This window comes from Diorhabda sublineata, chromosome 7, assembly GCF_026230105.1.
Source record: "Diorhabda sublineata isolate icDioSubl1.1 chromosome 7, icDioSubl1.1, whole genome shotgun sequence".
NCBI lineage: Eukaryota > Metazoa > Arthropoda > Insecta > Coleoptera > Chrysomelidae > Diorhabda > Diorhabda sublineata.
Window position 1 is genome coordinate 15,089,838 of NC_079480.1, and position 16,567 is coordinate 15,106,404.

A 16,567-nucleotide genomic window follows, 5' to 3' on the forward strand; every position below is an offset into this window, starting at 1 on the left:
ATAATTTTTACGCATGTCAATTAGAAAATATTGACAGTTGTTTCGACTTAAATTTTCTCATTTATTTTTATGGAGCTTCGACTATAACCTATCTATGAGATGAGTAGAATATGTTTTAGACCTCACTGTATTTCACAACAGAGAGCAAAGCCTCTAGCTATCTTCTCAACTCATTTCTCAGAGTTAGAGACTTCACCCGGCAATCCTTGGTAGAATTAAGAGTTTAGGAGGGTATGGAATGAAACGGTTTCATCTGGTTATCAATAATTTGGATTTGATAATATTAATAACAAAAAAGAACAAGAAAAATTGGTGAATCGGGCAATTAAAAGCATTGCTATACAAAGATGTTGCAAATATCACGCAGCTATTGAATTCCTGCGATAGAAATAAGGACCAATAACTTTTTCCTACAAAAACATAATTAATGGGGCGCTGGGTGTATTTTGTTTTCTTTCTTTCTTTATTTCTTAAAAGTTGAACTATGGATTTGTGGATTTCTGGAGTCCTCATCTCATTTGGTCGACCACTACGATGCTGGTCTTCGAAAGTCGTACGGTCTCGCCTAAACTTTCCTACCCAATATTTTACTGTCGATAACAAAGGAGCAATCTTACCCAGAGTAGAATCTAGTTCAATTTTTATATTGTTTTGGCTAATGCCTTTCAAATAGGATCATAACGTAGACAAATTTTCCAAGCAACTACCGCCTTCTCCAGGTCAGGCCAGGTACTTTTGGGACCATCCTTGTAGGTCAAATGACTGTAAAAATCTAGTCCTGGTCTTCTAGATTTGTGAAAATCACTTGGTTCCTACATGATGTAAAAAGATTTAAAGCAGCTCACTGCTGGGTCCTGTAGCAGTTTCATACCCCCCTTAGAGCGTTTTTTGATGCGTCGAATCCATTCTTCGAAGTTGCCGAAACCAAATTAGACGAGGAATTTGATAATAATATTGTTATTAATTTAATTGTTTATGAAGCTATAACTTTTAAACAAAGAGAAATATGAAAAAAAGGTTCAGATAAAAAAAATTTGTTTTAAAAAGATCTACAAAAAAGGTCTCTACAATTTTGCAAATAATTAATATTCAAAAAGTTATCGTCAACTTAAATGCAAAATTGACGTTTTTTACATTATATCAGTCATTACTTGGTTCCTATATGACGTAGAAAGATTTAAAGCTCATTTTAAACTTCAAAGTTTAAGCTTCAAAATAATATGTGGTAGAACGTTTAAATATTATCCGTTACAAAGTTAAAGAAGTTTGAATGTATAAATTTGAATGGAAAAAAGGCACCGTATTTTGTTTATAAATGTTTTAAGGTTAAATAAATTTAAATAAAACGAGATGCACCTTATAGTAGCTTAAAGTGCTTATTAATTATTATAAATGACCACTTCTAATTATGTTTTCGACTCTTAGCCGTAAAGTTATGCTGGTTTTAAACTGCGCAATCAGAGTTCGCGCCCGCGATTACTAGTCAATCATTCATGGTCCTAAAAATATATTAATATATTAAATTAATATTAAAATGAGCAAAGTCGGGACAAAATATGCTGCTACCAAATTTCTTCTGTTTCTGTTGAGCTGCTTTAAATCTTTCCACGTCATGTAGGGACCAAGCAATGGCAGTTAAGTGGGAAAAAACGTCAATTCTGCAATAATTTTACATTATATTGATATATATAACTTTTAAAATATTGATTTAAAAAAAACTGGAGATATTTATGTAGATATTTTTAAAATCAATCTTTTTTATTTGAAAGCTTTATTAAATCTTTCTTTGTTTAAGAGTTACAGCTTTATAAGCAATTAAATTGTTTATAATAAATTACTCGATCAGATGTGGGCTCGGCACCTTTGAAAAATCGATTCTACGTATTAAAAAACGCTCTAAAACTGAGGCGAGTATGAACCGGCTATGGGACCCACCCTTAGCTGCCGTCATAAAAGATTTGAAATTGTATCATCTTTTAATTTTTATTTTTTCTATGATCGCACCTGTCGTTATAGAGAAGATTGAATTTTTAATTTTCATTTGTCTGTATAAACATATTTGAAGGTCTGTCTGAAAATATGTATAGAGATCAGTATTTTTATTAATTCAATCTTATTTGAAAAATTGACGTTTGTGTCGCTATTCGAGTGCATTAATTTCTACATTATAATAATAATTAATGATTTTCTGACAATTATTGATCAGAAAACGTTAGATCTGAAACAACTAGTACAGGGGTTATTCCAAAAGAATTAATACCTGCTTATGACATTCAGGAAAACGTTATTGAATAAAAACTTTACAAGGCATACTCAAAGTTTATTGATTCTTCTCCTGCATCATCATTTGTTAAACAAAACATTGCATTTTATAGAATAGTTAAGGAAAAGCTGTTTAACAGTTATTATTTCATTAAAAGTGCATGTTTTTATTTCATCACAACCCTACAGGGTTACTTCTCAGAAATTGACATTGAATTATATACTGAATTCTCGCTGCTAAACAAGCACATATTTATACCAAAAAGAATATCTCGATTAGTCCTAGATAGTGAACAAACAAACAAACAAATAAATAAAAAAGCCTTGCCAGAAATTGGTTCTAAAAAACAATAAAAACCAATTGCCGCCGTGACAAAAACATGTAAAAAAAACAATAGACCACTGCAACGCCAAACTTTAAATTCTTCTATCATAAAGACCAGCTTGACGTTTCATATCGTGGACGAATTCGTATTTTAGAAACCGGTATTTTGACCAGACTCTTGGTTCGTTCCTGATTGTTCTGCGTTCGACTGATTACCTACCACTAGTTTCAGCTTAAAGGAGAATATTCAATTCATATGTATATAGATTTGGGGTCTCGCACACACTGCGATCCAAAGGATCTATCGTGTCTCTTTTCCTTGCTGCGATACTGGAAAACCCAGTTTTTACAGCTGATCCATTAATCTCACTCCTCTAGAATGTGCAATGGCTTTAATTGCCAGAGATCTTCGTCTTTTATTTTTTCCCAGAAGAGTCTTTGCTTGTCTCAGTCCCAGTAGGTTGTCCCAATAATTGGTTTTTCTCCCATCACCTTTTTTCCTGTGTTTTTTGCATGGATTGTTACGTAGCTGATACCACAAGAAGGGTTCGGGTCCTACGAAGGGCTGGTCTGCGCCCGCTTTAGAGAGCTTATCAGCTATTTCATTCCCTTCATTTCGGTGTTTCCCTGAATCCATTTTCTTTATCTTGCCTTGCTTGTTTAAGTTTTCTAGGCAATCTCAAACGAGTTTGGATTTTATGATATTGGAACTTAGAGCTCATAGTTCTTTTTGCAGTCTCTCCCATATGAATAGGAATTTACTATTACCAGTGCTCGTTATGGGAACTGAATATTTTCATAGAAACCGTCAACTGTATACAATATTGCTTTATGTTGGTCAGTTCATAGCAAATTATCATCAAAAAGTAATCAACTCACATCAAAATATGACAGTTATACAAAAAGCTTCCTATGATATTTGTGTTAAGATTAAATTTTCTTTTGTTCATGAAATCATTTGTTTTGTTAATTTCATCAAATAAATCATTACTTTCAATAGTCGTATAATGTTCAGGTATTTTTCTCATTTCTCAATAATTATTGGGGTTCACTTTCGCTAACTCTGTAAATATTTACTGATTCAGATCGTGTTACATAATTTCCTCCAAAATAATAATGAAACTTGTTAAATCCGGTAGATATTTTTTGTTTAATAATATGTCGAGTTAATGAGATTGTAAATCTCGACACACGAACAAAAGTACATAATGTTTATCTTCTTCTTCTTTCACAGTTACCATAAATGTATGTACACCCATTATAAAATCGAATATCTCGATTTGTAATGTGTCTGAGGCAGTTAATTCGTCGACAAAGTCATTCAATTTAAATAATTTCCAAAGTGCTTTATCAAATATTTTCAAAAATGTTTACTAACTAAAGTTTGATAATTTTAAATTATTATTATCGGGCTTATCTCAATAATATTACGGATAAAGTTAATTTTTCCTTACTGGAATAATGCACCAAAAACTACTGCTAGATTAAAAATATGAGCAGCAATCTTTGGTAGAAGCGTAATTGGTTTTTTTTTCTTTGAGGCACAACATCTCTGTTAATATCGAACGATTTGTTGTCTGTCTTTGGCTCCAGAACTTCAAACCTCAAAAATAGTGAATTCCACGACTTGGTTTTAACAAGACAGAGCTACCAGTCACATGTCAAATGGCTCTATGGTAAATTTGAAATAAATGCTTTCCTGCAGACTGATTTCGAAAAGAGGTGATATTCCATGGCCCGCTCCTGGTTCCGATTTAATGCCTTTCGACTTTTTTGTGGGGATACCTCAAGTACAAAGTCTACAGTAATAATCTGAGAATCATAAATCAACTCTAGGAGAATATCCGTTTAGTCGTAGAGAAGGTCATCATTTAGACACATGTTTATTATTGAAAACGAAAAAAAGACGACGAATTGTAAAATTAAATTTTGCACCACCTTTTACGCTACCCTGTATTACAAAAGAAAAATACAAAGTGGGAATATATGTTGAGCAACATATACTTAAAGTTATAAAAGATTCTCAATTTGAAAGTCTCTTATCTGTCAAAGTAGAAGCTGCTTGGTAGTCAGTTTTTGGGAAACTAAAATAGTCAAAAATTATGAAAATATTTTGAATAAATGTGAAAATATGAGTTATGAATGTCTGTAAAGAAATGTTTTGACTTTAAAAGAAGTGCTCTGTACTTTCAAGCCTCATAATGAGCCTCATAAGTTTTATGATGAGGGTGCGAGACTAAGAGACTTGAAGACTATGATGAATTCTGATTGTGAATTCTGAGTGATTCATTGTGCCCTCAAAGAGCCGTCGAATACCACCAGCTCACTCCAAATACGTATCGCCTCGTATGACTTCCCTCTGGAACTGCAAGTTCCAGGGTTCACTGCTGTTCTGGTGCGAATGCCACCAGCTCACTCCAAAAGCTCTTGACAAGAAAAACGATAAAACCGCTGCGAGGCGATAAATATTTGGAGTGAGACTGGTGGCAGCAGGATACTACTTCATCTAGAATTGATCACTAACCGGCATAGTCTTCAGAATTATCATTTTCGCACCATCACCATGAAACGTGATTTTCCATGTATCATTCTGAGGCTTGAAAGTACAGAGCACTTATTTTTAAGGTCAAAACATTATATCACGGTGATAGGAACTATGGACAAGCTTTTCAATACCCTCTTAGAAGAAAGTTGCCGCCAATGAATCCAAGTAGAGTACGAAATAAACCTTGGAACAGAAGTTCATCCGAAACGACAGATTTGCGTCAATGGCTTCCTTCATCATTCACATCATTACGGCCATCTTGAAACTTTCGACACTATTCACGTACAACACCATCACTCATGATTTCTACAGCATTATGGCCTTCGGCCTGTACAAAACGAATCACACTTGGCGGGAGCATCAATAATGGCGGACATGTTTACGTGGCTGTGACACAACGCCGACTGACGCCTGAAAGTTAACAATAGCGGAGTGTGTAGTGCGAGACCTTCGCAGTCGCCTACAGGTCCGCGTAGCGTCTACACGGAGCGATCGGTGGTTGTAAAAAACGGCCCTCGTAATTTTGAATACTTTCTAGCTGGGATATTGAACCTTGTATATTAGTATGATTGTACAATTTAAACATTTATTATTACCAACTTTTAAATTCTGTATTTCTGAATATAGAATCCCCCAAATACCTAGTGGTTGAAAACAAAGGTAAATAAATTTAGTGACGGATTGTAATTTGATGTGAGATTCGTACTGAATACTCTATACTAACTCTAACAATCACCCTGAAGACGATAATTTGGTTATCGAAACGTGTGTCTAAGAATGTGTTGTTGGTAGTAAATGAAATTGGGAAATAAATTTATTCAATACTTTGGGACTGCACTATATACACATTTTATTTTTTAGATGGAATTGGATTCATTCGAAAACTCTTTCGATTACGGCCTTGAAGACGAGGGTTTTTATGAAAGTCCTCCTCTTAAAAAGTCGAATCAAAGAAAAGTGACTTTCAATAAACAAGTATTTTCAAAAGTAAGTACATTTTTTTAATTGTTTTGTTTATTTTCCTTATATGAGAGTTTTAAAACATAATTATTATACATCAAAAAGATTTTGTTACAATTAATTAGTTTTCAAATTTTTTCCACCTTCATTTTTGGTCGCTTGTAAAAGTTAAAAAATCCTCTATTCCAACTTCTATGTTTTTATATTTAAGCATGTTTCACGAAAGATTAATTTCTATATTAGATTAAGTTTTGAAAAATCAAGTTTGTCTCGTAAATTTTCCAAAAAACCTTGGTTGTAAAAGTACTTTCGTCAGAAAAAATTATTAATTCCCAAAAATTATTTCTGTTCTCTAAAGTTAGCTTCCCTTAAGACAAACAGAATTTGTTCGACAACTTCTCCTAAAAAGTTATAAAATTTGACTTTGTACAGATTCTGTTTGGATTATGTGACCATGTAGATGATCTGAAAAGGACGTAGAGATCCTTCATGAAGTAAAAAAAAGAAAACGTCAATATTTTGCTCACATAATAAGATGTCCAAAAAATGAGATCCTACAGATCATAATTTTTCCCCCGAAGAAAATATAAACAACCAAGCATGTTAAAATCAAGACCAATCGTAACTTATAGCAGTGAATGTTGGATTATAAAACAAAAAGACTAAGAAGAAAAATTAAGAATATTTGAAAGGAAATTTATTAGAAGAATGTATGTAGGAATTAAGGAATTAGAATGAACAAAACAGACTGAAAAATCTGAAATAATAGGAAAATTACGAGGTCATAAAAACATCACCATTCATTGAAGCTCAGAGATTGAAATGGTTTGACCACATTCAAAGAAAGCCTAGGCAGAACCCGTATTAAATAATGAATGTAAAGAATTGAGATACGTTGGTGAAGAAGAGACTAGTTTGGTAGTGAATTGTTGAGGAGGCTAAGGTCCACACCGAGCTCTAGTGCCAACTGGTGAAGCAACAACTCATAATTTAGGGGAAAATTGTAGATCTGTTGGAAGAAGGCATAGAGATCTAACTGTTAACTCTAAACTTCTTAATAACTTTATGTCGTATTTTCCATATAAAAGTACTTACTGCGAAAAAAAATAAGTTTTCTTGACAATTTTCGAATACTTAGTTTCCAAAACCATTAGTCTAGAAACTAATTTTTTACCAAGCAGGGCTGAAATTGAATTGGGAATTTTTATCATACACAAAAGTTGTTTCACACACATTGTATAAGAATACGAGGTCTGGTTATTAAATAACGAGACTGCGCGCCTAGAGGGCACCCTAAACACGATTAGTGCGTTAGGTATCTAGATATCTTGTCTATGTACGTCCCAAAACATGTTTTTTTCAAAAATTACCTCTAATATCGATAGAAGGCCTAATTTTGAGAAAAAAATGTCGTATAAAGTTTTTCAAAAAACTCAATACTCAAGTTATTGGAAATTGAAAATTCGGAAACGAAAATTTTATGATATAGTCAATGCCGTTTAGCGGTGAGCAGATACATTTTATGCCTTCTAATGAAATAAGGTTTTGTAGTGCTTGAAACAAGCTTCAATATGAGTAATGTTAAAAGTCTTTTGCACGTAAAATGAGTGAGCTGTAATGAAAATAATGGTTTTTTTCTTTTAAATCAATGGGTTTCATAAGTGCCATGAGCAACGTACCAATCTCAAATTTCTCGTTAAATTGAAAAAATTGAGTGCTATAAATCGTTGCAAGAAGCCTATGGGGATAATTCTCTATCTCGTGCGCGTATTTTTGAGTGATGTAAGCGCTTTAGTGAAGGCCAAGAGAGCACTGAAGATGACCAGCGCACAGATCGCCTTTTGACTGTTTTAAAATTTTACACATGACAAAAATATGTGCGAAGTTGGTGACAAAAATTCTGACTCCTGATCAAAAGCTCTTGCATCAACGCGTCTGCTCATTTTTCCTTGAAAGGTTTGAAAAAGATCTGCTTTAAAAGAGACCCGATTAGAGTCGATGGGAGCGGGAAACCAGAGCTTCTCCAAAGAAGACTTCCAGCACTTCTTCGATCAATGGAAAAACGTATGGAAAGGTGTGTAGCATGGAGATGAAAGTATATTGAAGGGGATCATTCAATTCGATTGTAGATTTTTCCCCATTACATCCATTCAAAATTCAACCTTTTCAATTTCCCTTTCACCCTGTTAATATACAAAAAGGATAGTTAGACCTATTCTAAATTTGAATCTGTAATTTTCACGGTCGAATGAAAAATAAGTGGGAACGTTTAGGTTTCTACCGAATGCGTTATTTTCGTCGGATGTATTATATTTACAATACAGGAAATGCGTGTGCCATCTATTCTAAAAAGCGATCATTAAATTGTCAACATCAAGAGAGTCACGTAGAAGTGTATTTTTTTTTCAAGTACCCGATTTGTTTCCGGACTACACTTCTAAATTTGAACGCCTGAAAGAACTCGAATTTGTTGTAAATGAGTCGGCGGACGTTCGATTATTTTCCATCGATTTATTTTCTTCAAGTTTTCACCGTATCTAGAAATATCCTCAGGTATCCGCCTTCCGATGACTATAGATAAAATAAAGTTTATAACACAAAGAAATAAGAAAAAATATAGAAGCTTTTTTCCATTCCGATTAAGATACATTCAAAATATGTGATTTAAACGCATCAACCGCTTCTTTAAGTGTAGAAAAACGTTAATTTTTGATCTGCGGAAATAAAAAACTCAATGGGTGCCAAACAAGGATTATACGGCGGATGAGCCATCAATTCGATGTTTTGACTGCTGAAAATCGTGTACCATTTGATACGAAGTGCTTTGTTGGATTTGACTCGTCTCGAAAGACCTATACAGTCGATTGTTATTAACGATCTTCACGAAATTTATCTTGTAGCGAATTGTGACCACGATCGAATTCGGAAAACCACTAAAACACGGTGATGGTGCTTCATCGCCAAAAATTGAAGCGAGTTGGTTTAAACCACGTCGAAAGTTTTGACCAAGATGAGTGTCTGTAAACAACTCAAATGACCACACGTTCTGAGTACGTTCACCATTAGAAATATCAAAATTTATGATGGCAATTGCAGATTCGACGCAGGTCTCTTCTGATGTAGCATCCTCATCCTCATGCTTGGGAGTCCAGCTTTACAGAAGGACGAATCTTGGCCGTTTATAAAGACGAGAGTAGTTATGATGTCTTTTGAGTAATCACTGACACTTATAAATTTAACAATGAAACATTTCATCATTGCATTTTTAGAAATTTGAAAAGATCTTGATACTTGACTAGTCCAAGTCGTATTTGTAGGCGATGTTGATCATTTTTTTTATCCACAGCGCACATACGGGTATTTGAACGATCTACACGGTCAAAAATATATTTTTGCTTCTATTGATTCTAAATGATATTAGTATATAAAAAAAACTCTTAAATGTGTTATTTGAGCATATTTATTAATATCAAATAACAAAAACATTTTTAGTCATCGAAAATATTTTCTTCTTCGCTACTTGAAGAATCTTCATTTTCATTTGGCTTCTCGGCTACAATTAAACTAACGGTTTCGGGTAAAAAGGAACCCAATTTTCTTTTTTTTCTTTTTTTAATTTTTCTCATGCTGGTAAGAAGGGGATCCGAACTTAGAAGCAACCGATTATAAATATCCCTATTGCAGTTTTCCCTGGAAAATTTTCGAGCAAAATCTTGACGGTATGTTCTAAAATGTTTGTTTCGCGCTTCCGCAGCCTCTTCAGAAAGCTGTCCAATGGGCAGCAATGCGTCTTTTATTATTTTTGCACCATGAATAAGTATTTTGTTCATGGTTGGCGTCATTGGGTGCCAAGGGTATAAACTTACATACAATCGAGCAGTATCCATTGCGTAATGGTCATATTTGTCTGTGTCGATTTTATACCCACTTGAAAAAATTTTCTACTCGTGTTGCCATCATTTGTGTTGCCAAAATTTGATTTTGGCATATCAACCAGTAACCCTGTTTCCCTGCGAAATCTAGCTTGGATTTCTAGTTTCTTTTCCTTTTCTAGACATTTTTCAGCTTTAGATTTTCTTTCGCAGTACTTTTTTACTGGCAATTTATATGCTAAGTGAAGAATGCTTTCAAAAAAACGAATCCTTGCATGTAAAACTGACAACCCAAATTCTGTAGTCTCAGGACTAACTTCTTTTCGAACATCCAAGTTATTAAATTCCTTGGATGTCGCTCCACATAAATAGCATTTGCATGTAGATTTAGTGCCAGTGGCCGCGTTGCAAACTTTGCCGTCTACCATTGTCATGATGAAGACGTGCTTAACCAAAAACTTTTGTCCATTTAAGTCAACTTCTGTTGGGTTTAGTGACTGCGCAGATTTTTTTACGTACTCAATTTCTTCTAGCGTAACATCGACACTTTCTTTCTGAAATCGGAATCTTATAGGTCTGCAGTACCTTGGGGATGAAGGTGTTGGATTTTCCCAGAGTACATTTTCATCGTTTTTTCCACCAATCAATTTCAGAGGTACAAAACAGCTTTGAAACACATTTGAATCCGAATCGGAATCATTTTCAAATTTTTGTTTGTATTGGGATTATTGGGAGCCGTCACAACCCCATTTACAAATAATTTTTAGTTTGTCCGTCTCTTCTTCTTTTATGCTAATTAGGATTTCTTCCAGGTACATAGATAAGCGCTTAATGGTCAGATCAATTAAAGGCTGTAAATTACACTCGACACATGTAGCTGTTACTCTAATTTCTTCCGAAGGTGGATAACACATCTGTTTTGTCTTTTGTAAAAGGGAATAACATGGAAAAAACTTTTTGTTGGTGACTCTAATGCTTTCGTATTGTCGACGAGTTAAGTCTGCATCAACAAACATAGCTAAAGCCTTTGTTACAGTAAGTGACTCTACCTCTTTAGTTTTAGAGTCACAAAATGCTTTTTTGTACTTAGTTGCACGTTTTGGAGTAGTGTCCAGATTTTCTCAATTCAGTCTGAGCATCATGAACAATAACTTCCTTATCTAATGTCGACCGAATCTCCTCGGTTTTTCTTCTTTTGGTGCGCTCACTAGATTCTCCAAATGACTTGAGCGGTCGGCCTGGTCGGCTTTGCCCAGCTACAGGAATTTGAATGGTTCCTTCTAGCCACGTCCGGTTGTACTTGATAAAAACATCCTCCTTTTTGTGGGATTTCAACCACCTTTGTTTCACTTGGGTTTTAAAATAAGCAAAAGTGCGCTTGAAGTTATTAATTTGCTCTTCAGTATAACCTTTACCTAACAAAAGTTGCTCTTTCAAACCATTAAGTTTTTTTTCCAAATTAGGTAAATTCAGTCTCTGCATCCATTCAAATAAGTATTTTCGAGTGACAACTCTTACCCCCGAAGAACTAGGTGAAACTTAAACAAAAACATATAATTTAAAACTGCACCAACATCTTAATAGTGTTTTTTACAGATATTTTCACACGGCTTAGAAAACTAATTTTTTAACAACAAATGTATGAAAACATTCCTAAGGTTTTTATATTTGTTTAATTTTTACTAAAAACACGCAAAAATGTCTTCAAACACTTAGTCTATATAATAAATATCCTAAATATTAGTTTTAAGCTTTTAAAAAAGGAAATTCTTCCTAAACACAGACACAAATTTTTTAATTTGCCAATTCTTAAAGCTCTAAGCTTTTTACTGAATGGAAAAATATAGCGTGATCTAACTTGATACCACAACATATATAATATTAAACAAAAATAAAAAAATGTTGTAATGTGCATAACTTCTTAAAAATCGAACTCTTACCATAAAACTAAAATGAAAATATTTGATTTTTATCAAAACTTGTAAGTATTTACCTGCAATATCCAAATCCATCACTACTTTTTCAATATTAAAAGTCCAAACAAAAATATTTACAGCTAAAGTTGACAAATTCACAATAACGTTTAAAACAATCACATGTATCCCCCAAGACGGTCGAAATGAGAATGGCCTTGGCGATGCTCCCTGCATGGTAGAGTGATGAAAGGGGTCAGGTATAATTCATAGACTATTCATCTACTTCAACCAGCGGTTTAGGTAGTTTGGTATTGCATTTTGCAAAATGGACTTATGGCCGCTCAGATTGTTTAAATACCCGTATGTGCAGCGTCGTGGATATGTTTTTGTTCGTTGTTATCGTCCTGGAGCAACCGAAGGCGCGTGTTTTCCTCCCAAAACTCTCCAAGACAAACTGGATTTTGTAGTACTACAATGCACAGGTCCAATCCTCATTGATACTGTTTTTGACAAGAGAAGGTATTGCAACAACGCCGTTTCTTCTCTATTACTCCCGATGCTGCTATTAGTTTTTTTTTTCTAATTTCCGAAGATAATGAGACACCTAATAAGGTCAAAGTAATGTATGATCCCTTGACTTGATCAGTGACTAAAAAATTTATGAGTAAATTGAGTAGCTGTAATCATAGTTATATTCTGGAGCCTTTTTGTCTATTAAATTTTTTTATTATATAATATTTAACATGTATGTGCCCTTCGCATTAATTTTTTAACCGTTGTTAACCAAAACCTGACTAAATTGATAACCATGGTTACAATATAACTAACCGGAAACGCGGTACGTTGGTCCGTGATTGCAAGAAACTTTTTTTTTACAAATACCGGATGTCTAATAATCATCGTTACATAATTATTAACTTTGGTGTCGTTTCGAATTGAAATGTGAAATAAAAAACAGTGTCAAAAAGTCGTTAAACATTATTATGTCTTGTATTTATTTTCAGAAGAGTGATAGATTGAGAATGTCTTCTTAAGTTTAAATACGGAAAGTCTGCAAATTTGAGATGTTGTAAATAAAACTTCAGTAACTTGTTTTGATTTTATTTAGATGAATGTCTTATTTAACTATAAAATTATGTAATCCTCAATGACATTTGAGCTTTAATTTCATTACCATCGTCCCTTGAACCTAGATCCTAGATTTTTTATTTAAAAAACAATCACTAGAAGGTAAATCCTTTTACATTCGATTAATTCGAGTAGTGTCTGAGATGCCTTCATTTATCTTGAACTTAGAGGTTGTAGAGAACCATGTCTGCCTGATGAGTCCTGCAAAACTGCTCTAGGCGGGATTATGCTGGATAGAGCATCTGCCATGGTAGTCGGCAACCTTTCTTGTATGCTCTAAGCTCTCCAAGTTTCTGGTCTACTCTGGATAACCTATAAGTCGAACTGCTCTATGTATTGAGTCGAGCATTTTCAGTGCTTGGGAGCCGTGCTCCAAATGTGCTAGCAAATATGGACGAATATAGCTATTTGGTTTTGAATTGTAGACCAAATTTTTGTGAAGCTGCCTTGCCTAAATCGGCCACGTGACTATGCTAGGACGTATTAGTCGTAACCTCAACACCAAATAACCGAATTTGCAATGATGGTGATGTTTTATATCAAGATAAAACTAAATCCTGAGCTGCAGTGCTTTGTAAATACAACTGTCCAAGTCTTTGCTGCATTAAACTCAATTAGATTGCTTCCACTCCGTTCCAGAATGTTTTCAAGATCGGTATTGATGGTCATGACCTCTTGCTAATTTGAACGGATGTGTCAACATCTTTACTCGCCTTTTTTTTATCTCTCCGTAAAAAAGATGTCGTTGACAGATGTAATTGTACCCATAGTTACTTACGTTAAAAAACTGAATCTATTAAAACCCCAAAATCTGTTTGGTTAAGTCAAGCCCTTGTTTTTTTATTTAATTTTTTTGCTTTTTCGCCCCTCATCCGGCAGTGGTAAAGCTCGGTAAGAATCACATTCACCAAAACCTTATTGTTACTCTGCAGAGGAAATTTTTTCCTATATCAAGATCCAACCTAAAATATCCCTCACATGAGCAAATTGTATTAAAAAAAATCCTCTCTCTTTATCTCTGTTGAGGTTGGGATTGATTTTATTTTATAAAAAAAAAATCAAACTAATTTTCGGTAAAGTACATATTTCACTTTTATTTAGTTTATTACTTCCTTGATAATTTTTGTTTAAATATATTGTACATTTATTGTATTTTTTAGTTTAATAGTTATTTTTGATAATTTTTTTCAATATTTACGTTTACAAACGTTCCTCAAAGAAATAGGGCCCTTTGATGTAAAACCACATAAATAACCTTTTATCCAAAAACAAACTCGAAAAACTATTTTTTCAAATAGTTTTATGTACCTATTTAAAAATAACGCCTCCACTTTTAACGCTCGATAAATGAACTCCACAAAAAAAATCGTCGTTTTAACCCTCATTTATTTGATTTACTTTTACAGATTTCGTGTTTTCGTGTTCTTTGTAACTTTGTCTGGACCATTTATTTGAAAAAAACAACACTAGATTTATCATTAAAGTCGAAGCAGAAAGATTGATATTTTGAAATTCACGCTCGTTCGATTAAATAAATAAAACAGTGGGCTGACTAGCAGATGGAAAAAGATAATTACAATCATTGACTGAAACTATAAACTAAACCTAATAGGTTAAACTGAAGAGATTTGAAATTTTTGACTAGAAATAAATCGATCGTTGTATAATAGATGTTTTGGATTCAAACTTCGTGTCTTATTGCCATATAATATTCATGAAAAAATCCATTTTTTTTTCTTATAACTTTGAAATTATTGGAACAATCGCAATTTCTTGATGGAGTAAATATTCTCGAAGCCGTGGATTTGTTTTTTGCATCAAAATAGGCTTCAATTTCAAAAATTCCTTCTTCATTTGAGCTGAATTTCTTACCTAGCTAGCATTTTTTTTAGATCAGTGAAAAGCTTGTAGTCACTGAGGGTCAGATCTGGACTATACGGTGGATGAGGTAGCAATTCGAAGGGTAATTCGTTCAATTTAACCTTAGTTGATATTGACTTGTGAATCGGTGCATTGTCTTGTCCATGCGCAAGGTCCAATTTTGACACTACATATCGGGTGGTATTTCCCGAATAAATGCTTTAATATTGGCTTCCGATGCATCAATCGTTGATGGTTTATCCTTTTAGAAATAAGCATTAACAAGGCCACACAAGAAATAGTCCAAATGCGTTAAATCACATCTAAACGACCAATTGACGGGCCCCAAACTGTTCACCGAAGACGGTTCTGGAATGTGGAACCGTTTTGTTAAAAGTACATGTCAGGCATGTCTAATTCTTCCATTTTGGACAAAAAAAATCGTCAATCATCACACGGTAGCGGTCGCCATTCACAGTAACGGCCATCGTCGCTTTTGAAGATGGCATATAATCCACACCAGTGGATTTTTCGGGATGCATTGGTAGCTCTTCCAATGCTTCTTGCTGGTCTTTATTCCAGATAAGGCAATTTTGCTTGTTGACGTATTCATTCAACCAGAAAGACGATCAAATCTTCTTCTTCAATTCAGGAAAGTAACTAGCATTCGAACCATGAACGCACTGAAGAAAAAGGAGATTGCATATATAGATGTACAATAAAGAATTAATGAAGCACTTAATGGAATCGTTCGTATTGGGCCTATGCACTTTGTTTGCGAAAAATGCGTTAAAAAAATTAAAAATAATATATACCGACCTTACTTACAAGACACCCTCGGTATATATACAGATATCGTAAGGTAAAACTTGTAACATTCTCTCTATTTCTTGCTAACTCCTTTTAGACCAACAGTACTTTAGTACGGGAGCATAGACTGGTCAACAAAGTTTTTTTGTCACACGAAAACTTATACCAAGTTTTGAAAATACCACCAAACAATAATATACAAATGGAAAAAAACTGACACATCATCAGGTTTCTTTGTGACATCAAGACATAATTTTTTATAAAAAAAAGCAAAAATTAATAACAAAACAGTGTTTATCAGTATAGAGATAGAGAAATGCTTAAAAATTATTACAATTTGTAGACAAAAGCTTGTGAAAACTAAAAAAACAAACATAATCAATATTGTAGATTACGTTGGTTTCAATTTAAATGAACTAAAATTCGCGCTATCATCTTGCAAAAATTCTGCTGCCGGTCCTGATGATGTTATCAAATTAAAAAAGCAGGTAAATCCACATCATCCCTTAAATCTTTCCGTTCAATCTCACTGACTTGCACTACTTGCAGACTCCTTGAAAAATACAACACACGACAACCTTGTTTTCTTGCAAACAAATATCTCTTCTGCATTAAATATCCATATGGACGTCATTTTAAATATCCATATGGATGTCATTGCAACTATTTTCGACTCTATATCCAGAAGTGCAATACTGAATAAACTAACTCAATATAATCTTCACGTTAACATATTATCATTCATCCAAAATACTAGCATCCCTCAAGCTTCATTATTAAGCTCTACTTTATTTATCCTCACAATAAATGAGCTATGGGTCAACTTTCCATCTCCCGTAAAATATGTACCATACGCTGATGACCTAATCATTTACTGCCATGGTAAATC

General features: G+C 33.8%; 1 protein-coding gene across 1 annotated transcript in view; it reads left to right on the plus strand.

Annotated features, from left to right (window-relative positions):
• Positions 1-16,567, plus strand: part of LOC130446537 (protein c-ets-1-A-like) — a 242,736-nt gene that overhangs the window by 5,769 nt on the left and 220,400 nt on the right. The window contains exon 2 of the mRNA XM_056782853.1: positions 5,994-6,119. Coding sequence (XP_056638831.1) covers positions 5,994-6,119 — 126 coding nt within the window. The remainder of the gene's footprint in view (positions 1-5,993; positions 6,120-16,567) is intronic.